The following is a 15,163-nucleotide window of genomic DNA, read 5'->3' on the forward strand; positions in this document are numbered from 1 at the left end:
CAGGTGGGCACAAGCCTCCGCGGGCAACCACTAGGGCTGTGGCTGGCCGACACGGGCAGACATCAGCCTGCCACTGCCTTGGCAGGGCCTGAGGACACAGACACCCCTGGGAGCAAAGCCGGTGGCACAGGCAGAGCAGGGTCCCCGTCCGTGGAAGCTTCGGCAGGGGTCGGGGCCCGGGCTCTGGCCACACTCCCCACCCCGCAGCAGTGACTTTCTGGACCGAAACACAGCACCTCGGCAACCCTGATCGGTGTCACTGTGTTTGTGTTCAGAGTCCTGAATTCTGATGTCATCCAGCCTGTTACCGCCCCTCCCAGCGAGGTCTGACACACAGACTCTCCCTGCTGTGCCCAGGTGGTGCTGTGCCCAGGTGGCAGACAACACTGCTGTCCAGGAAGTCAGGTGAAAGCCCACCAGCAGCCGCCGGCCCAGGGCAGGGAAAGCAGCACACAGGCTCCCGCCGGGTCGCCCATGCTGTCGGAGCTGCTGGAGAGCGCTGTGCTTGACCGCCCGGCCTACATCTTTACTCAGGGTTGACATGAGGTTCTTACATCCGGCTGCTGTACAAACTGTAAAGTACCTGCCCATTTCCAGGTCTCGGCTCTTCTCTTCTTCCATCCTCTTTTCTTTATTTTTTATTTTTTGAGACAGGGTCTTGCTCTGTCACTAAGCTAGAGTGCAGTGGTGCGATCTCGGCTCTCTGCAACTTCTGCCTCCCAGGTTCAAGCAATTCTCCTGCCTCAGTCTTCCAAGTAGCTGGGGCTACAGGCATGCGCCAGCAAGCCCAGCTAATTTTTATATTTGTATTTATGTACATATTTTTTGAGGCAGAGTTTCACTCTGTCACCCAGGCTGGAGTCTGTGGCGCAATCTTGGCTCACTGCAAGCTCCGCCTCCCGGGTTCACACCATTCTCCTACCTCAGCCTCCCAAGTAGCTGGAACCACAGGCACCTGCCACCACGCCCAGCTAATTTTTTGTATTTTTATAGAAACAGGGTTTCACCATGTTAGCCAGGATGGTCTCAATCTCCTGACCTCGAGATCCACCCGCCTCAGCCTCCCAAAGTGCTGGGATTACAGGCGTGAACCACCGCGCCCAGCCAATTTTTGTAGTTTTAGTAGAGATGGGTTTCACCATGTTGGCCAGGATGGTCTCAATCTCTTGACCTCGTGATTCACCTACCTCGGCCTCCCAAAGTGGTGGGATTACAGGCGTGAGCCACCATGCCTGGCCTTTTTTTTTTTTTTTTTTTTTTTTTTGTAGAGGTGGGGTCTCACTATATTGCCCAGGCTGGTCTCAAACTCCTGGGCTCCAGCACCCCGCCTACCTTGGCCTCCCAAGGTGCTGAGATTGCAGGTGTGAGCCACCGCGCCCAGCCCTCTGCTCTTTTCCAAAGATGCTAAGCTGCGCTGGGCACAGTGGCTCATGCCTGTAATTCCACCAACTTTGGGAAGCTGAGGTGGGTGGACTGCTTGAGGTCAGGAGTTCAAGACCAGCCTGGCCAACACAGCAAAACCCCCATCTCTACTAAAAATATAAAAAATTAGCCAGGTGTGGTGGTGCATGCCTGTAATCCCAGCTACTCAGGAAGCTGAGGCAGGAGAATCACTTGAACCCAGGAGGCTCATGAGGTTGCAGTGAGCTGAGATTGTGCCATTGAACTCCACTCTGGGCAATGGAGCAAGACTCCGTCTCAAAAAACACAAATTAAAAAAAAAAAAGATGCTGGATGGCTGTCCCTCTCATGGGATGGGCATGTCTTTCATCAGGGCCAGTTTACGCAGCCAGGCCCCCATCACCCATCCAGGATTCGAATCCTTCCCAGTTTGGTTTGCAGACTCTGTTCACCGTAAAGACGGCGAAGGCTGTTCGGGCGCCGAGAGCCTCTGCTTCCACTCTGCCATCTGGGAATGTGGGATCAACTCTTTCCTGCACCCTTTCCACAGCTCCGGGCCCCCCAGCACCAAGCCCTCCGCACACCGTGGTCAGAAGACCCTTCCACATGCCCCTGCCCACCACCCCCCTTGTCACCAGCACTAGGGCCTGGCTGCTCCTGAGCCCCTCCCATCCTGCCGTGCCTGGATCACCTCCCCTGCTACCTCCACGTGCAGCAGCTTGGTGGGCAGAGGCACTCAGGGTATCTGGTCGTTCCCTGGTCTTCTGTCCTACACCCATGGGTCCCTACCCCTCCACAGCACCAATGCCCTCGTCCCTCTAATTTCTGAAGGACAAATGTCCAGAAATCTCTGCTGTACTCAAAATCTTGATCTCAGCAAGAGAGAGCCGCAAACTGCCGGTATCAGAGTGCGCTGTCATCCCCAGGTTGGCTCAGAAGCCTCCTCCCTACGTTAGGCTCAAAGTGCGAGTGCAGCCTGTTGACGTCTGTTTACCATCGCTTTCAAGAGGACCGAAGAGGCCCCTTTTCCACCCAGCTCCTGCCCTGAGGATGCCCATAGACCACGATCTTGGTAGGCAGGCCTTCTTCCTGCAGCTGCTCCTCTTCCCCACCACCTCCATAACGTCTGGTCCCTGACACCCGCCAGTGCCACAGTCTGCACATCCCTCTCCCGACCGCCCAAGAAGTCAACCCAGCCAGACAAGCAGTCTCCCCGCCTTCTCATATTGGTTCGGCAGCGCTCTCTGCACCAGGATGCTGGACACCGACACCTTTCCCTGCTTTCTCCAAATGCCCGGCAGACGACACCCTGGCTGACATGGCCCCTGGGCCCCAGAACAGCCCTCAGTGGGGTGTCATCTGTACCACACACAGCCCAGGGAAGGACCCAGCTGCGATGCAGCCCCTTCCTACTCTACGCCAGCTCACAGGGGCTCCAGACCAGGGTAGGGGGCAGCTTTTCCGGGACCAGCAACTTCGCACCTTCCCAGCTGCAATCTTCAAATAGAACAAGAGGCGAAAGTACCTGCAAGGACCCAGATCCCTCCCTTGTGTCCTTCCCGCCCACCTCTCAGCTCCCCCACGTGGCTTCCTTCCTGAAACACTTCAATTTAGCTCATCGTGCAAGCCACAACATGTGTGCTCAACCCAAGAGTCATCTGTGTCCACACCACCCTGCGAGAGACCTGGCTGGCACTGCCGTGCACCTGCCGTGCAAGCATTTGCCCTGCTACATGCAAGCACTGAGAGCAACTGCTAACGACTGGAGGTGGACATTAACTCACTTGTCCAAAAGTTCTGGCATCTGGCCGCTGTACAAACTCAACATTAAATATTCTACCTACTAACTTACCAGTTTCCTGAAAATTTAAGTAAGGCCATGCCAGTGCAACTTATAAAACTGCACAATTAGAGGCCAGGCATGGTGGCTCACGCCTGTAATCCCAGCACTTTGGGAGGCCAAGGCGGATGGATCACGAGATCAGTAGTTTGAGACCAGCCTGACCAACATGGTGAAACCCCGCCTCTACTAAAAATACAAAAATTAGCTGGGCATGGTGGTGGGGGCCTGTAATCCCAACTACTTGGGGAGGCCGAGGCAGGAGAATTGCTTGGACCTGGGAGGCGGAGGTTGCAGTGAGCCGAGATCACGCCATTACGCTCTAGGCTGGGCAACAAAAGCAAAACTCTGTCTTAAAACAAACCAACAAAATTCAGCACAATTAGCATAATTTAAACCAGACACACAATCAATCTCATAGTCCAGCACCCTCTCAGGAGGAGGTGGGTTTGTCTCCACAGCAGGGAGTTAAACAGAAGGAACCTCACCACACATGGATGAGTCCAGGAGGGGCTCTGGAAACCTCCAGAACCCAGTGGCCTGCTGCCGTCATTCACAGCTGGCTGTGGGAGCTCTCAGGCACAGCTCTGCTTGGTGCGACTGGCTGGGAGGGAGGGAGGAGGGCAGGAGCAGCCCGGCCAGGAGCCCAGGAGCCAGGGAGGGAGGGAAGGAAGGAGTGAGGGAGGCAGGAGCGGCGCGGTCGGGTGTGAGGGAAGGAGGGAGGGAGGGAGGGAGGAGCAGCCCAGTGAAGGGAGAACAGATGGGCTTTGGTGATGGTCTCCAGGAACAGAGCAAAGGTGGGAGGCAGCCCTAGGCCCAGGTACAGAGGGGCCTGCCCAGGTGGGTGGGAAAGAGACAGGGAAGAACAGGCAGTCCTGAGGGAAAGAGGACTGTGGCTTCAGATGTCATGAGAATACTGGACGCTTGACCCCCAACCCTGCCTGGGGGCCACCTTGCTTGCCTCTCCCAAGGCCCCTCGCACAGGCTGTCTTTGCCAGGAATGCTCTCAAAACCCGGATGACAAGTGGCACTCCCACTTGGGGAGCTTGGGAAGGGTCTGAACAGTTAGGTGATACCAGCAGCTCCTGCATCTGAGGGCCGCTGGCCTGGGCTGCCCATCACAGGACTCGCTCAGGTGCGCCTCCTCCCGGAAGCCATCCCCCACGCGGCCGAGGCCCACATCCCTCCCATACACTTCCACGTGCTGAACCTCCTCCAGTCGGTCACACCACATCCTAAAGGTCCCTTTCTTATTTCTTCAAAAGTGTATAAAAGAAAAGACTCTCTATTTTGTTCTCCTTTGCACCCTCAGCTCCTGGCCCAGCATCTCGTAAAATGCCCAATAAATGACAGAACAAATGTCTGAAATGAGGGAGAAAAACTCGAGGGCTCAGGACTGGGCCTTCATGAGAAGTCCACAGCCAGAGCTGGGAAAAGACTGAGGGCAGAGCATGAGCAAGGCCAGGAAGAGAGAGGGAGCGAGGACCTGGTCCCAGCCAGTCAACAGAAGGCGGCGTCTCCGGGGCAGCGTCCCACGCGAGACCAGGGCAGGTGTGAACCGATGCCCAGCGGGCGGCCAGTCGGAGTTCGGGACATGAAGTCACTTGGGAGGGAGTAGGCTGCCCTCAGGCCTGCGGGACTCTGGGGTACGGGACAGCGTGCCCCCGGTGGGAGGCCTGGTACAGGCAGAGCTGGCAAGTCATAGGGTCCTGGCCATCCTGGAAAAAGTTATAATGAGCCGGGCGCAGTGGCTCACGCCTGTAATCCCAGCACTTTGGGAGGCCGAGGTGGGTAGATCACAAGGTCAGGAGTTCGAGACCAGCCTGGCCAACACAGTGAAACCCCGTCTCTACTATAAATACAAAAATTAGCTGGGTGTGGTGGCGGGCACCTGTAATCCCAGCTACTTGGGAGGCTGAGGCAGGAGAATCACTTAAACCCGGGAGGCGGAGGTTGCAATGAGCTGAGATCATGCCAGTGCACTCCAGCCTGGGCAACAGAGTTAGACTCCATCTCAAAAAAAAAAAAAAAAAAGAAAGAAAAAAAGAAAAAAGTTATAATGACCCACAAAGTCCTACCTCCTGAACATGTAGGTTCCCAGATGCCGCCCGGGGTCACCCTGGGGCTGGGGCCGTCCTCTGAAGCTCGCGTCTCAGAAGAACTTAGTGTACATGGTGCAGCAGAAGCAGGTGTGTGGCAGTTACCCCAGGCCCAGGTGGAGGTGAGGAGGAGGACGGGGGAAGAGCCATGAAGCCCCCCTGCTTCACAGGAGGTCTGCAGGGCAGCTCCTCCAGACCCTGAGCCCACCCTCGACAGCTGCTACCTCCTGAGCCATAATCCCTCGCCTGCACAATGGGGGTGGCGCTGCCTTCTCACAGGTGGCGGTGGGGGCTACATGGGGGCAGCGGGAAGCACCCACCAGTGCTGGCAGGCACTCATCACACGCTGGCAGCATTAGCTGTTACCATGGTGATCACCCCTGTTCCTCCAAGAACACCACCCTGCTGGAAAACCTGGCACCTCACGGAGGAAAAGCAAACCCCAAAATACTGCCCCAGAAAACGAGCAAAAACCTCGAGGCAGGTGGATCACTTGAGGTCAGGAGTTTCAGACCAGCCTGGCTGACACGGTGAAACCCGTCTCTACTAAAAATACAAAAATTAGCCAGGTACGGTGGCGGGCGCCTGTAATCCCAGCTACTCGGGAGGCTGAGGCAGGAGAATCGCTTGAACCCAGAAGGCAGAGGCTGCAGTGAGTCGAGATCGTGCCACTGCACTCCAGCCTGGGGGACAAGTAAGACCCCGTCTCAAAAAAGAAAAAAAAGAAAACGAGCAAAACCCAATCAAGTGCAGGGGAAGAGAAGGGACTCCGGGCTGCAGTGGTGCCCAACACCAACAGCAGGCACAGGGAAGCCACGCACGGCTGTCCAGTCACCTGAAGACACACAGCTAGAACCTCCCGCAAAAGCCTCAGCTAGCCCTGGGGATAAGCAGCCGACAACACACACGTGGTTTTCACTCAGGACAATGAAACACAGAGGAGCCTCTGAAGATAGTTTCCCCTGGAACTGGCCACTTTGGAGCCGTGAACTTCAAGTCAGATGAGAAGAAACGTTTGTAACTGTTTGGAGAAAGCTCAGGGAGTTGAGAAGCTGAAGCTGGGACTCCCGCACAGGGTGCCCTTGCTCCCATGGGCACAGCAGGCAGAGTGCGGCCCCACAGACATGTCAGTGGCCATCAGACCCCAACATCCACAGCAAACCGCGATGTCGGCCTTGCTATGTCCACAACTGCCTCCCTCCGTTTCTCCCCACAACTTGCCAGGCTCAAAGGACCGGAGTGTCACTCAGCAGCTTCCACCAACACTGACTCCCAAAGGAGCAGAGAGAGAAATAAAGTCAAGAGGATTAACCCCTTCTGAAGTCTTCCAGGATCTGGACACACAAACCCTGACAAACGTGGCTGGAGGCAAACTGGCTCCCAGGAAGGTTTGTAGGGGACAAGGTACAGAGGGAGGAACTGCCTTAATCCAGGACCTTCTATGTCCTTCACAGAGCAGGAGCGGCCCGGCCACAGCAGGATGCTTCCTGGGCTTGGGGGAGGGTGTGCACCCCATGAGGGTGGTTCCTCAGGGCCAAATGGGCCCACCACCCTGGCCCACACCCTGGAGCCTGACTGCAGGGTCGCTCCCAAACTGAAGCTTCCTCCTTCCCACCGTGTGCACCACCCACGCTCCTGGGTCGCTCAGAGGCACTCTATGCCAAGGGCTCTGTTTTGTCCTGAGGAGAGCATGAAGCACTCCCTAAGATCACTGCTGGGTGTCAAAGAAAGGAAAACCTTTCCAGACCTAGAGATCCAGAAACCCAGCGCACACCCGCATTAGGGGACACGGAAGAGCTCACAGGGGCTCCACAGGTGCTGGGCGTGCAGTCACACGCCACTGCCTCAGGTGCCAGCACTAAGAAAAAGGTCACTTTGATGACTCATTTGTTTGTGAAGCTGGAGAGGGCAACGTACGCTCACACACCTGTCTGAGGAACGTGCTAGACAGGCAAGTAAGTGATCTGGTGTGAGCTGAAGGAGCTCTGGGCCATGCTGGAGCAGCAAGCCCTGCACAGAACGGGCCTCCCTGCCACAGGCATCCACCGCCCAGCGGGGAGCCCTGCAGAAACATGGAAGCTGGAAACACAGAAGGCACCTCACAATAAAGGAGAGAAAACAATGAAGGTTAACACGTACGTCCTTCCCACGAGGGCCAGAGACCTAAAGCTCCTGCTATAACTCTTTCAAAGGAGAATAAATTCTCAAGATGCTGAGTCCTGAGAACCAGCTGCTCCTGAGTTTCCGAGACCCCCGCAGCCCGCTCGGGAAATCCTCAGATCCACCAACTTCACCCTGATGAAGAGGGCTGGCCCCTGGGGTTGGCAAGCTGCCACCTGACCACAAAGACCTGCTCCTTGTGCTGTGCACGTCTTAACCTTGAGGCCTTAGACACGGGAAAGCGCATTCCACAGCCCAGAGGCGCTCCCTTTTCTGCTCGAGGCCACAGGACTCCCGCGGGGACCTGGAAGTATGCCCCGGGCCCTGAGAGCGCGTGGCGTCTTTCTAAGAGCGGACCCTCCCTCTGCTTCTGGTCCAGGCCACTGTGAGCCTCCAAAGTCTCTGCAAGCAGGCAGGTCTCCACATCTTACACAATACTGGCCCCACTTTAGCAAGCATGTCAGAGGAAGTGTGGCAATGCCCCGCAGCCCGGCAGAGGGGATGGGAGGAACGAGGGTCCTGTCTCTCCAGCTCCTCGCCGTGTGGCGCGGTTGCAGTCGAGGAGCGGCCAGTGTGGCCGAGCTGGCCCTCAGAAGCAAGCATTCATGTCCCGGGAAAACACTGACCCTGACGAAGCCCAGCCCGTCCCGTGCTCGTCCGAACATGCACGAACACGCACACCGCCAGCCTCCTGGGAGTGCACAGCACCCCTGGAGCCAGGCTTTAGAAGGCAACGCCACCTGCACCATCAGCTTGGCCGCCCACCACCTGAGTCAGGAGTTCCCAACTCTGAGACAGTCACCGTCAAGTGCAGGCCCGGGAGGCTGCGGCTGGTGTAGGGGCCTAACGTGTGAGCCCCCAATGCCCCTGGTGGGCCTTACACTTCCCCCCACCTAAAAATGGACCCAGAGCTCTTCCTCCCTGGCCCTTTTCAACCCCTCCTCCAGGCTGAGGCCAAGAGCACAAGCTTCCAGAGCCCCTGGTGCTGCTGCCCACTGCTGAAGCCGTGCCAGAAGGAAGCGCGCTCAGCGTCAGTCCAGGTAACCCCACACTCTGCCAACCCCTGAGTGAGAAAGTGGGGGATGCTGTGCCCACACTCTCAGCAGCCAAGGGCAGGCGACTCAGCAAACAGCAGACGCTCAGGGCAGTCAGACAGGACAGACAAGAGCCCAAGAAACAAAGCAAGGGGAGAGGGCAGGGACCAGGAGAGGTAAGTTCGCCAGTGTAGATGGCATTCCCTGAAGCGCAGATGGACTCTGGGGAGGCTGGATGCTGACTGCTCCCAGTTCATCTGGGGCCACCCAGGTCTTCTGGGGAAACATCCCATTCAGTCCAGGCCCCCATGAGGGGTGATGAGGACCACGCCGTCTCACTGACCCTGTTAACCACTTTGCTATGTTGAATACCTAAATTAAGAGGCACGCTCAGGCAGGCAAGCCCCAGAGATGCGCTCTATCTTGTGTATTTTAGCCATGCAACTGGAAGTTAAAAACAAACGTTCAGGCCGGGCGCGGTGGCTCACGTCTGTAATCCCGGCACTTTGGGAGGCCGAGGCGGGCAGATCATGAGATCAGGAGATCAAGACCATCCTGGCCAACATGCTGAAACCCCGTCTCTACTAAAATACACACAAAAAATTAGCCGGGCGTGGTGGCGCGCACCTGCAGTCCCAGCTACTCAGGAGGGTGAGGCAGGGGAATCGCTTGAACCCAGGAGGTGGAGATTGCAGTGAGCCGAGATTGTGCCATTGCACTCCAATCTGGCGACAGAGTGAGACTCCATCTCAAAAAAAAAAATAAATAAATAAAAAATAAAAAAAGAAAAATGCTCAGTAACTCATTACAGAGGTATTTTCTTCCAGCACAAAGTGTTGACTCCCTCAGCTGTAAGTAAATACCTCAGGGGAACAGTCTGCCTATAACGACCTGTCATCTGTGCATGCTCGAGACAGGGTCCCAAGAACAGTCCAGCAGCACCTGCCACCAGACCTGGGTCCCTGACACCTTCCCTCGGACTCCAGATAATCCTAGACCCATGACACCTTCCCTTAGACCCATGATGCCTTCCCCCAGATCTATTACACCTTCCCTCGGACCCCAGATGATCCTAGACCCAACACACCTTCCCTTTGGCCCACGACGCCTTCTACTGGGCCCGTGACACCTTTCCCCAGACCCCAGATCCTGGACCCATGACACCTTCTCTCAGACCCCAGATCCTGCACTCATGACACCTTCCCTCAGGCCCACGACACCTTCCTTCGGACCCCAGATGATCCCAGGCCCATGACACCTTCTCCAGGATCCATGACACCTTCCCCTGAGATCCTGGACCTGTGACACCGTCCCCCAGACCCCGGGTCCATGGCACCGTCCCCGCTGGGCGCGCCCCTCTGGTCCGTCCTCCTGCTCCCCGGCGTCACCTCGGGACTGGAGCCCGGGAACCCCGAAGCCGCCGAGCCACCGGGTCTGGAAGCCAGGCAAAGGCGTTCCTGGGCACGTTCGGCGGCGCTTGGAAGGGTCGGGCCGAGGGCGAGCTCCGCGCCCAGCTCGCCGGGCTCGGGCCCCGCGTAGCAGCGCGCGCCGCGGGCTGGGCCTTACCGTTACTGTAGGCGTACGGGGACTCGGCCGCGCCGTCCTGCAGGCTCTCCAGGATCTCGCCCTTGCCCACGTCGCTGTCGCCCACCAGCAGGAACTTGAGCAGGTAGTCGTAGCTCTTCACCGGGCTGCCCTGCGAGCCCATGGCCGCGCCGCCCGCGCCCCGCGCCGGCCGCCTGCCGAGGCACCGCCGGGTGAGGCCGCGGCGTGACAGAGCCCGCGCCCCGCACCTGCGCCCGTTGCGTCTGCCCCAGGGCGGCCGAGTGGGCGCGCCCGAAGCCCCGCGCCGGCCCCGCCCCGCCCGTCGCCCGGGCGCACCTCAGCCTCTCCGCCGCCCCGCCGCTTCCCGCACCGCCAGCGCCGCCGCGCTGCCTCGCCCCCGGCCGCGCCGCCGCCATTGGCCACCCTTCGCCCGCCCTCCCAAACCCATTGGCCCATCCTCCCGTCCGTCACGGTTTCCCCGCCCTTACCGCGTCCTACACGGCGCCGCCAGGCCTCCTGTCGCACCGCCTCTTCGACGCCCCGCCCTGCCTTCCCGTCGTCACCATAGGTCGCCCGCCGTTCTCTTTCCCTCAGCGATTGGCCTGTCCTCCCGTCTGTCATGAACGCCCCTCCCTTTCCCACACGGCGTTGCGGAGACAGCGGACGCCGGCCTCATCGCCGTCGCCATTGGCCGCTCGCCTCCTGCTTTCCCGGAACCATTGATTCGATTACAAGTTCACCAGGATCATTCCCTTCCCTGCGGCTGCCTCCCAGAGAAATCCCAGAGCCACCGGCCGCCCCGCCCCCGGTCCCCAACGCTGTTGTCCTCGCCCGCCCCCTCGCCGGCCGGCGCCATTGGGCCGCTTGCACGTCCATCACGGCTCTGCTAACCCCGCCCCTTTCCTGCACGCTCGCCAATCAGGGGCTCGGAAGTCCAGGTTGTAGCAGCCCCTTCAACGCGCCGACAGGCGGCAGGATGCAGGCGCGCTCGGGCCGAGGCGAGGCGGCTGAGTCTGGGAAACGTAAGCCCCTCGCAGGCTGCGCCGCCTGCTACCGCAGAAACCTCGGCGGAGGCGGTGGGGTGGTCCTGGGCGTGTCCTCCCCAAGGCCGTGCGGCCAATCGGCGCTCGGCGGGGCGGAACTTCCTTTACGGGGCGGGGGCGGGACTTCCGTCCGGCGGCGGCGGGGCGGACCCTTGGGTCACCACTGAGTCTGCGAAGGCGCTGAGGTTCTGGGACCCCGCGGCGTCACCGAACTTGAGCCTTCCGCCCGGGGACGCGGCCGCCGCAGCTCGGGACGCGGGGAGCGCGGCCTGCGCGAGCTCAAGACCCGGCCTGACGTGCTCACCGCTGCAGCGGCGCCTCCTGGACGGGGACCCAGGGCCCGGACCGCACTCTTCCCGGGGGCGCCGCCGAGCGCTGGTCCCAGCAGGGCCCGGCAGCCGCAGGTGCGTGGGCGAGCGAAGCTGCCGCGTTCGCTGGCCCCGGCGTGGGGTCAGGGGTTGAGTGGGCACGTGGTTCTTTCTGGGGTGACCAAAAGGTCCTACAGTCGTGGGGATGGTCCTGCCGTTCTCGGTGAAGTTACTAAACGTCAGTGACTCTCGCAACGGGTGAGCTTTGTGATACGTGCTCTGCGCTCAGTAACGCTGTTACAGTAGTAAGTAAAAGCAGTAACGTTAGCGTCGACCCAGCGCAGCCCTCTCCAGACCGGGTGCGGAGCCTGTCTCTTCTGCCCGGCCGGCGAGGAGCAGAGCCCGGCAAGAACCCTCCTCCCGAGGGACCCCGACCCGGGTTGTGCCTCCGGGAGCAGGTGCTGTTCACACAGAGGGACGCCAGGACGGGCGGCCCCACACTTCCAGTGACCTCCCGCCCCCCTAGAGCTGAAGACACGGCCTTGACTAAGCGGCGACCACATGGACACACCAGTTTTTTCTTTTTTTGAGATGGAGTCTCGCTCTGTCGCCCAGGCTGGAGTGCAGTGGCGCGATCTCCGCTCACTGCAAGCTCCGCCTCCCGGATTCACGCCATTCTCCTGCCTCAGCATCCCGAGTAGCTGAGACTACAGGCGCCCGCAACCGCGCCCGGCTAGTTTTTTGTATTTTTTAGTAGAGATGGGGTTTCACCTTGTTAGCCAGGATGGTCTCCATCTCCTGACCTCATGATCCGCCCGCCTCGGCCTCCCAAAGTGCTGGGATTACAGGCGTGAGCCACCGCGCCCGGCCAGTTTTTTCGTTTTTGAAACAGGGCCCCCCTCTGTCGTTCAGACTGCAGTGCAGTGGCGCGATCTCGGCTCACTGCAGCCTCTACCTCCCTGGCACAAGCGATCCTCCAGCCTCAGCCTCCCGAGTAGCTGGGACTATAGGCGCCCCCATGCCCCGCTAACTTCTGTGTTTTTTGTAGAGATGGTGTCTTGCCAAGTTCCCCAGGCATTAACTGACCCGGAATCAACCTGGCGGGTCAGGGAGAGCCTCTTCTGCCCAGAGGTCACTGTGCCCGGACTCGAGCCCTGGCTGTGAAGTTCCTGAGGCCCCTCACTCCAGGGATGGGAAACACCAAAGGCGTGATGTTTCCTCCTCGGTTTCTGAGGCTGCCTGGAAGCGGGGATAGTGGTGAGCAGCTGTCTCTCCCTTTCGTGAAAACGTAAATCAGAAACCCTTTCTGAGGCCAGGCACGGTGGCTCATGCCTGTAATCCCAGCACTTTGGGAGGCTGAAGTGGGTGGATCACCTGAGGTCAGGAGTTCTAGACCAGCCTGGCCAACATGGTGATAATCCCCTCTCCACTGAAAATACAAAAATTAGCTGGGCATGTTGGTATGTGCCTGTAATCCCAGCTGCTTGGAAGGCTGAGGCAGAATTGCTTAAACTCAGGAAATGGAGGTTGCAGTGAGCCGAGATTGTGCCACCGCATTCCAGCCTGGGCTACAGAGCAAGACTCTGTCTCAGGAAAAAAAAGAAAAAAAAAAGTGGCTCAAAAATAAACAATTAAAAATGTACTTATGGTCTTCACAAAAATAAACTTTTTAAAAAAGAAAAAAAAGTAAAATGCTCTCCAGACCCAGCTGTGGGCCACTGCTGCCTGGTTCCCACCTCCTGGGACAAGAAGGGGCCATCCCCTGGCTGATGAGGAAGTCAGGTTTCTCCCACTGGACCTGCCCACCACAGCCTGTGGACACAGCCCTGTTGGTGGGGACCTGTGGTTTGGGTTCAGGAATCTTTCCATAGGGTGAGATCCTCGGAAAGCTGCTGTGCCCTGTGACCTCCCAGCCTCTGAGCAGAAAAGCGTCACAGGGAACCTAGATGGGTCTGGGGCAGCAGGCCCAGTGAAGGGAGGGACAGACAGATGGGTGCTATCCTCTGGCATCCAGGCCTTGTGGACCGAGGGGCTGCGCCTCCCATGCAGCTGCGTGCACTTACGCAGGATATCCTGGGGTCCACCGTGGCCAAGCCAGGCCTGGGCCCCAGAGGCAGGACACCATCCCTGCTGCTGAGGGACCTCAGGCCAGGAGCAGGGCAGCCAGGGACAGTGGAGTGTGGGAAGAGGCCTCCACCCAGAAGTTCTGGGTGAGCCACCACCTGGGCACTCACTTCGGAGGCCTGAGCAGTGTCTGGTGGAGACCCTGACAGCCCCCTCCTGCCACGCCCCACACCCACTGGCAGAGACATGCCAGGCCACTAAGTGGAGCCCCTGTCCAAGTGAGCGGTTTGGGGTGTCCGCCCTGCGCCCTGGGTGCCCAGTGGCCACTGGGATGTCCTCGAAGTCCTGCTAAGGGGGTGGACAATTGCCCAGTGGGGCAGACAAACCTTGGCCCCTGAAGCCCTGTGCCCAGGGAGCACCTACAAGTTTCAGCTACTCAGGGACTCCTGGTCCTGGCCTGCCGCCATGGGGAGGCCTCACTCACATCCCAAGTGGACAGAGCCAATGACCTTGGTGGACACAGTGTGCAGTGGATGAGGGCAGTGAGGAACAGCATGAATATGGTCCCGTTTCCATGGACAAGTTACTAATGACAAGGGAACGTGGCTTTGCAGCACAAAACCCCGCAGACAGGACCTCGACCAAGTAGACACATTGGCATCACTGGGATGAACAGGTGGACTCTGTGTGCCACCCTGGGTGGTGTCCTGCTACTGCTGCCATAAGCATGAGTGGCATCTCATCATGAGGGTCATCAGCAGACCCAACCAGGGACACGCCTGAGTAACGGGCTTCATCCCTAAAGCACCAGAGGCTTTGGAGACTGGCCCATGACACATGGGACCACGGGAATGGGGTCGGTGGCTTGGACAGCATCTGTGCAAAAGCTCCGGATTTGAGCACCACGCTGGCTGCCTTGTTCTGAGGAAATGCATGCTGAAAATTCTAGAGCCAAAATGGGCAGCTGACTCAAATGGTGCAGAAAAATATAAAGAATGTGCTGGCTGGGCCCGGTGGCTCACACTTGTAATCCCAGCACTTTGGGAGGCCGAGGCGGGCAGGTGGCTTGAGCCCAAGAGATCAAGACCAACCTGGGTAACACGGTGAAACCCCGTCTCTACTAAAAACACAAAAACGAGCCAGGCGTGGTGGCGGCGCCTGTAGTCCCAGCTACTCGGGAGGCTGAGGTGGGAGAATCACTGGAGCCCAGGGAGGTTGAGGCTGCACTCCAGCCTGGACAGTAGAGTGAGACCCTGACTCAAAAAAAAAAGACAAAATGTGAAAACGTACACACAGCACAAGGTCGTGGGGGCATATAGGTGAGGGGTGCTGGAAGCACCCTGTGTTACTCTCACAGCATTTCTGTAAGTCTGAATCTGTGAAGTACTGGTGAGACCCTTCTCTGTGGGCGGCCCCAGCTCTGAAAGGGAAGGTGTCTGCTTCTCAGGGTGTCCTGAGGGTCCATAAATGGTCCTGGGCAGGCCTTGGAAAAGCTCCAGCCCATTGTCCTGTCTGGGTCAGTGAGGCAGGGGTGGCCAGAGCCCTGGTGGAGGGATGAGGGGCGCCCCACAGGTGTAGGCTGTCTCCAGGCAGGGGCTGTACAGCGAGAACAGACGGAGCCTGGAGGTGCAGGCGGCACCTCTCAGTGGCTTCGAGTGGCTGGGGTGAT

General features: G+C 58.8%; 1 protein-coding gene across 1 annotated transcript in view; it reads right to left on the reverse strand.

Annotated features, from left to right (window-relative positions):
- Positions 1–10,472, reverse strand: part of RAB40C (RAB40C, member RAS oncogene family) — a 40,774-nt gene extending 30,302 nt beyond the window's left edge. The window contains exons 1-2 of the mRNA XM_050774739.1: positions 10,416–10,472; positions 10,101–10,273 (exon numbers count right to left, since the gene is read on the reverse strand). Coding sequence (XP_050630696.1) covers positions 10,101–10,242 — 142 coding nt within the window. The 5' untranslated portion in view covers positions 10,243–10,273; positions 10,416–10,472. The remainder of the gene's footprint in view (positions 1–10,100; positions 10,274–10,415) is intronic.
- Between the last annotated feature and the right edge of the window lie 4,691 nt (positions 10,473–15,163).

This window comes from Macaca thibetana, chromosome 20 (assembly GCF_024542745.1).
Source record: "Macaca thibetana thibetana isolate TM-01 chromosome 20, ASM2454274v1, whole genome shotgun sequence".
NCBI classification, from domain to species: Eukaryota; Metazoa; Chordata; class Mammalia; order Primates; family Cercopithecidae; genus Macaca; species Macaca thibetana.